Source organism: Neophocaena asiaeorientalis, unplaced genomic scaffold, assembly GCF_003031525.2.
Source record: "Neophocaena asiaeorientalis asiaeorientalis breed wild unplaced genomic scaffold, Neophocaena_asiaeorientalis_V1.1 scaffold469, whole genome shotgun sequence".
Classification (NCBI taxonomy): domain Eukaryota; kingdom Metazoa; phylum Chordata; class Mammalia; order Artiodactyla; family Phocoenidae; genus Neophocaena; species Neophocaena asiaeorientalis.
In genome coordinates this window covers 2,435,838-2,443,135 of record NW_020172691.1, presented here as the reverse complement: position 1 = coordinate 2,443,135, position 7,298 = coordinate 2,435,838, and the positions used below count along the sequence as shown (strand labels likewise).

Below are 7,298 nucleotides of genomic sequence, written 5' to 3'. Positions count from 1 at the left end.
GTCAGGTTTGCTGATTTGGGGGGAGGGGCCGCAGAGACCGGGGTCTGGCCAGGTGGGGGCCTGGGGTGTGTTCTTGGGGCTGAGGAGTGGCCCCGGGGGTCCGAAGCCCCAGCTCCTGGGCAAAAATAAAGTTTTATTGGAACAGAGCCACACCCATTTCTTCCCCTACGTTTGGCCGCTTCTGAGCGGCAGCTCTAGAGCTGAGTGATTGCAACCTAGCGTCTGTGCCAAAAGCCAGAAACACCGTCTGGGCGTTTACAGGGACGTTTACCCCACCCGCCACCACCCTTGGGCCTGTGGGTCCAGCCCCTCTGCTCCCCTGGGACCCCTTCTCCCCTTCCCCAGGCTTCTGTAACAAACAGATCCAGACTCGGTGTTCACCCTTCATCACGCTCGGCTTCTGTGGGTCGGGGTCACATGGGTGCGGGGAGGGAGGGGTGCGTGTCACTGCCCCACCGCCTAGATGACCGGAGCCTCAGGGCCGGGAGGATGAGGGCCCAGGAGCCAGGCCAGTGCCCACCAGCCCTAGGGTCACGCGGTGCCACTTGCCCTGCACGGGACAGATGGGAACAGGCGTGAGCCCCCAGACCCAAGGGGAGGGGTCGAGGACCCACCCTCTAGGGAGCATCTGAGGATGGAAGGCGGGGTGTAAACGCCCAGCTCTCGTCCCCAGATCCAAAGGAGCTCGTGCACGCAGTTGCCTCGCACCGGGGCCTCGGGATCCTGTACTCCCACCCGGGGGCCTCAGCGTTGGGTTTGCCTGGTTCAACGTGGATTTCAGGTAAACAAACTGTTTTTACTCTAAGATCATCCCATGTAATGCATGGGACGTGATCATACCAAAAAGTTACTTGTCGTGTATCTGAAATTCGTCTCTTCTTAGTTGCCAAAATATGGCGCCCTCCCCTGCCCCCCAATACCAATGAAACCTACTTCCTGGGGTTATTAGAAAGATTAAACAAGGTAGGACACGTGAACACCCTATAAATACTCATTTTTCTTAAAACTGAACCCTGGCCTCACAAGCCCTCCTGGGGGAAGACAACCTTAGCCTCATGTGCCAGACGCAGTCAGAGGAGAGGTGGACGGTTTGCATCTGGCCTCAGAGCCCCAGCATCGGGGCGATCTCATCCGCCTCTGTGACCCATTTTTCATCCACGTCGTCTTTATTTATCACAACCCTTTCAGTATCAGAGGGAAGAACGCTTGACTCATCACACTGACTCAAGTGCAGGAGAATTTCACTGGCTTCCGTGACTGACAGGGCGGGGGTTTCAGGCACAGCTGGAGCCAGGTGTCTCCCCCTACCTGTGGTCAGCAGAATAACAGCTCTGAAAACGTCCATGCCCGAATCCCAGCATCTCTGTCTCTAGATGCTGGAAAAGGCAGGAAATAGTTCTCCCCTGTAGCCCCAGAGGAACCAGGCCGGCCCACACCTGGATCTTTGCCCCATGAAGCCCATTTCCTGCTTGCAGCCTCCAGAACTGTGGTTTCAGGCACTGAGCGTGTGGTCAGCTTCCTCTGTGTGGGCCTCATTCTCAGGTGGACGCCTCTCGCCTTGGGCCCACCCACACCCAGGGTGACATCTTTCCAAGTCCAGCAGAGAGTGAGGGCCGTCTGAAAAGCTCCAGAAGAAATGCGGGCCACAGTCTTCACTGAGCTGCTTTAGGGCTTAGGGTGGTCCTCTACCCTGAACCAAACCCTGTGGCCAGGGGGTACGGGGTGTGCTCTGATTGGCTGGTTGGGGTCACGTGGTGTCGGGGAGCAGCAAGGAGAGGGGTGGACTGAAGGAGGGAGGACCTAGCTGAGCCTGGCTAGGACCCTCGGATTTGCAGGAGCCCCCCAGGTACTCATAACACACGAGTGTTCATAGCATCTTTCTTCAAAATTGCCAAAATCTGGAAGACCCCAGATGTCCATGGACAGATGATGGATAAACACAATGTGGTCCAGGGAATTCCCTGGTGGTCCAGTGGTTAGGACACTGAGCTTTCACTGCTGAGGGTCCCGCAAGCCCCATGGCATGGCCAAAAGAAAAACAAAAAACAAAAAAACTAAACAGCGTGGTCCACCCAGACAGTGGAATATTACTGAGCCTTAAAAAGGCAGGAGATTCTGACACCTACTACCACAGGGATGAACCTTGAGGACATGACGCTCAGTGAGAGAAGCCAGACACAGAAGGACACACAGTGTGTGGTTCCACTCACAGAGGGTTCCTGGGGGAGTCAGATCCACAGAGACAGGAAGCAGACGGTGGGTGCCAGGGGCTGGGGGAGGGGTGGGGAGTCAGTGTTTCATGGGGACAGAGTTTCAGTTTGGGAAGATGAGAAAGTTCTAGAGATGATGATGGGATGGCTGCACGACAATGTGAAGGTGCTTAGTGCCGCTGAGCTGTGCGCTTAAAAATGGTTAAAATGGTGAATTACGGTGTGTGTATCTTGCCACAATAAGACAACAGGGCAAGGAGATAATCCCACTGAAACCACAAAACACCATGTGTGAGATGGGAGCTTGAACACGATGGGACAGTAGATGCTAATGAAGGTTTCTCCGTCAGTTTTTCAGGTGTGATCATGGTGACGGGGTTTTGTCTTCAGAGAGTCTGTATCTTTTAGAGGCACTTCAGGGTGAGGTGGAACCAGCCAGAGCTGTGAATGTCACCTCCCCCACAGGAAGGGTGGGTGTGGGTGGCGCTGGGGGCCCGGGGCCAGCATCATGGAGGCCCCGCGATCCCCGATGCTGCTGCTGCTGCTGGCGGTCCTGGGAGCCCTGTGGGCAGGTGAGCGCGGTGGGGAAACTGAGGCCCAGAGCTGTGGCACCTGGGTTCTGGGGGTGGGAGACAGGGCACGGGGCATCAGAACAGAGACTGGAAACAACTACCCCGTCCTCAGAAGGGACCCCACTGAAGACATGTTGGCTGCCCCAAAAGCACAAGGCGGCTTTCCTTGAAACAGCCTTGAAAATAGATGGTGGGTTAAGCAAAGGGCAAAAGGCCGAGGATGCCTGCCGTCCTGGGGGTTTCTTTTCTGACAGTTATGTGAGAATCCATTCCCTTTTGCTGGAATATTTCTGGAAGGAGGCTCCAGAGCTGGGAGGCACGGAGGGAGGGAAGGAGTTTCACTTTCCCCCAACAGTTTTGTGCGGGGCAGGTGGATGACCTAGTGAGAAGATAATATAAATTTTTTTAAATGGGAGGGATGTGGGACTTCCCTGGCAGTCCAATGGCTCGGACTTGGTGCTGTCACTGCCGGGGCCTGGGTTCAATGCCTGGTGGGGGAACTAAGATCCCACAAGCCTTAAGGCGTGGGGGCGAAAAAAAAATGGGGGGGCAAAAAAAAATGGGGGGGCATAAATCAGGAGTTTGGGATTAACAGATAGACAGTACTATATATAAAAGAGATGAACAACAAGGTCCCACTGTTTAGCACAGGGAACTGTATCCAATATCTTATAATAACCTAAAATCGGAAAAGAAACTGAAAAAGAATATATATCTACAACTGAATGACTTTGCTGTACACCTGAAACTAACACAACATTGTAAATCAACTATAGTTCAATTTTTTTAAAAAGCGAGACCCAAGAAAAGCATTTAAAAAAAAAAAAAAGTGTGGGGCCTCCCTGGTGGCGCCGTGGTTGAGAGTCTGCCTGCCGATGCAGGGGACACGGGTTCGTGCCCCGGTCCGGGAAGATCCGACATGCCGCGGAGCAGCTGGGCCCGTGAGCCATGGCCGCTGAGCCTGCGCGTCCGGAGCCTGTGCTCCGCAGCGGGAGAGGCCACACAGTGAGAGGCCCGTGTACCGCAAAAAAAAAAAAAAGAAAAAAAAGTGTGAAGAGGGCTGCTAAGGGCACATGATCCCTTCCTGAGGAGATCATCTCACAGCTCAGTGCAGTGGAGGCTCGGAAAGTTTAGCAGGTGGATTGAGGGTCTGTGAGTTTTATCTACAGTAGCTGTTAGGACTTCTAAGTGAAGCCTGAGGGCGAGGCGAAGCCTTGGGGCAGAGGAGAGGCCCCATCAGGACAGATATTTTACATTCTTTTCCTTTTGACTTAATTCTGCTTTTACAGACAAGTCGAGGGGATCGTGCAGGTAACTTCCATCTTCTCTTCCCTAAATTCCTCAGTCGTAAACATTTGGCTTTAGTTGCTTTATCATCCCCTCTTCCACTCGCATCCCGACCCTGGGGTGTGTGTGTAAAATATAAATAGGTATGTTTATCATTCTTTTTCTGAGCCCTTTGAGAGTGGGCTGCAGACGTGCTGCCCCTCACCCCTAAGCGCTCCAGTGAGTCTTCTGAGAACAAAGACAGCCCCTTATGTGACTGGTAGATTCTCAGCATCCTTCCTATCCGCTCACCTACAGACACCTTATTCCAACTGTCGCCACGGGGTCCTCTGTGGGTCACTGCGTCGTCCTGCTGTCCTCAGTCCCTGCGCTCTGGAAGCGTCTCTATGTCCCCCCGGGGTCCTCTGGCCACGGTGGGCCTGTCAGCTGCGTCCCCAGACTGGGCTCCGGTGGTGCAGTTTCCACAGGACCCACGGAGGGGGGGCTGTGTTCGCCCTGTCCTGGTGGATCCGTTTGACCGCTTGGAGAAGCTGAGGTTGGCCGGGCTTCTCCAAAGTGAAATCAAGCATTTCCCCTTGTAGTTGTCTTGAGGGGAGACTTTGGGACTCTGAGGGTAGAGCATACTCCTCACACCTCACCCTCGAGCTGGATTCACAGGATGTGGGGCAGATGCAGGCTGTTTACCCCCCAGCAGCACGCAGGAGGCAGGGTGTGCTAGTATGTTTATACACAACTCCAGCTTGCGGGGGCAGGAGACCACAGCCCAGAGAGTGAGGCAGCCTAGCTTGGGTTGCCCAGCAGGGAGTGACGGAGCTGGAATTCGAGCCCCGGCTGCCTGACTTCCCAAATCATGAATGCGCGGCTAGAACCGGCACCTGGAGGCGTGAAATGGAAGGACAGCCGTGGTGGGCATCCCACTCTTCTGGCCTGGCTGGATGACAATAGTTCTGTGATCAGTTGGTGACCCAGCAGGGTAGGAACCCAACCATCCACCCCTATCCTTTCTCCCTCCCTTCTTTCCTTCCTTCGTTCTATCCATCCATCATCCATCACCCATCATCCATCCATCATCCATCTATCCATCCACTCATGCTTCCTTCCTTATTTGCTGACCATATATTGTATTAGACCTGTTGTAAACAAGACTGGCACAGAGCCTGTCCTTGCATCACTCATAGGCTAGTGGGAATAGACAGGCAATGAGCAAGTGTGTGGGATACAACACCAGGGTGGGGTGAGTGCTTGGAAGAGAACAGAGCTGAGTAAGAGGAAGAGGTCTCTGAGGAGAAGACTTTTGAGCCGAGACCAGTGAGACAGCCAGACTTCGGAATGTCTGGGGGAAATGCACTCCAGGCTTCCAGAACAGTACATGCAAAGGCCCTGAGGTGGGAACAAGGGCAGTGCCCTGGAGGAACAGCAGGGAGACCCAAGTGCTGGAGTGGGTGAGGGCGAGTGTGAAGGAAGCAGGGTCAGCTGATGTGTGTCTCGTGGGTCATGAGGAGTTTAGATGTTTAAAGCATGATGGGGAATCCCAGGAAGATTTTGAGCTGATTCACATCAGAGCACCTTTTTATCCTTTTAATTCATGATTGGTTTTAGAACAATTTTTATAGCAGCTTTATTGAGATGTCATTCACATACTGTACAATTCGCCCATTTAAAGGATACAATTCAGAGAATTTCAGCGCATTCAGAGCTGTGCAACCAACCCCATCGTCTAATTCCAGAACATTCCATCCAGGGCTGCAGAGCTGGAGTTGCAGGGTCATGGCAGGGATGGAGCACCCAGCCCTAACCTGGCTTTTTCTCTCCCCATCCCCAGGAGGCAACACGTTTGAGACCCACATCATTGGGGGCCGAGAGGCTGCCCCCAACTCACACCCATACATGGTTTCGCTGCAGAAATCCGGCTCCCACCTGTGTGGGGGGGTCCTCGTGCACCGGCAGTGGGTGTTGACAGCTGCCCACTGCCTGACCCATCCGTGAGTGACCCTGCCCTGCCCCACCCCCATCCCCCCAGCTGTCCCCAAATCTATCCTGTTATCCCCACTCTCACCTGAGAGATTTAAGCCAATTGTAGCATTGTCGGGGGGGGTCCCCTTGCCCTCTGCAGCGATTGCTGAGGCGTGCGTATGTGACACTGACCTTAGGTGTGTGTATGTGACATTAGGCCGTGAGGATTCCTGGGGATGGTTTATCTGCTACAACAAAGCACCTTCCAAGTGGACAGAGTCAGGCCCCTTGTGACACCCAGGAGTATATCTCCCACCTGTGGCCATGTGGACAGAGCTGGTCTATGAGGGTGGCAGGGCCAACACAGAGAGGAACCTGGGTCCCTGATGCCATTGTGAAGCCACCAAATCAACCCATCCCAGAGCTGCCCTACCTCTGGTCTGGCCAGTAACAAAGACCACAGATCAAACTGGGTGAAATAACCAAAAGGGACCTGTTGGTTCATGTAACTGAAAACGCTAAGAGGAGGCAGCCTTCAGGCATGGCTTGATCCAGGTGCTCCCATGAGGCGCTCAGAAGCTTGCCTGTGTCTCAACTCTGCTGTCTTGCCCCCTGGCCACATTATCAGGCAGGCTCTCTCCCATGGTGGCAAGGATGGGCCCCCTTAAGTCCCGTAAAAAGAGCTTCTTCCTCTCTAGTTTGGGCAAGTTTACGAGGATAGGTCCCGATGGGCCCAGCTAGGTCACTGCCAGCCTCTGAACAAATCACTGATGTTGAGGCATAACAGAAGCGCTGTCTGGAGCCCCAGGCTGGTGGTGGGGGCAGGGAGGGTCAACATTTTTAAGACGCACACAGCACGAGCCCCTGGCCGGGCCGAGTCTGGGGAGGGGTGGGAGCAGGGAAGGCTTACTGGAGGAGGTGGGGAGAAGAACGGACTGAGCAGTAGCAGGGGAAGGACCCCAGAGAGAGGCTGGGTGAGGGGGTGCGGGACACCGAGTGCCCCTGAGGCTGCAGGGCTGCCGCCCACACCCTGATCTTGTGCCCCCAGGACACAGCTGCTGAGGCTGGTGCTGGGGCTCCACGTGCTCGGAGACCCTGGCCTTACCTGCCATATCAGGCAGGTGGTCCTGCACCCCGAATACAAGCCAGCCCCCCATCTGGAGAATGACCTCGCGCTGCTTAAGGTGCTGCCAGTGGGAGAAATGGTGGTTCCAGGTCCCCTCCCTCAGTGTGGTGTTTCCCTTCCCCAGGGTCCCCTCCCCACTGTCCCTCCCCC

The 7,298-nt window shown here is 54.7% G+C and overlaps 1 protein-coding gene across 2 annotated transcripts in view; it reads left to right on the top strand.

Moving 5' to 3' along the window:
- Positions 1 to 2,684: 2,684 nt before the first annotated feature.
- Positions 2,685 to 7,298, top strand: part of GZMM (granzyme M) — a 5,696-nt gene continuing 1,082 nt past the window's right edge. For both annotated transcript variants that reach the window (XM_024740082.1, XM_024740081.1), the window contains exons 1-3: positions 2,685 to 2,782; positions 5,892 to 6,051; positions 7,071 to 7,206. In XM_024740082.1, the coding sequence (XP_024595850.1) occupies positions 2,719 to 2,782; positions 5,892 to 6,051; positions 7,071 to 7,206 (360 nt within the window). In that variant the 5' untranslated portion in view covers positions 2,685 to 2,718. The remainder of the gene's footprint in view (positions 2,783 to 5,891; positions 6,052 to 7,070; positions 7,207 to 7,298) is intronic.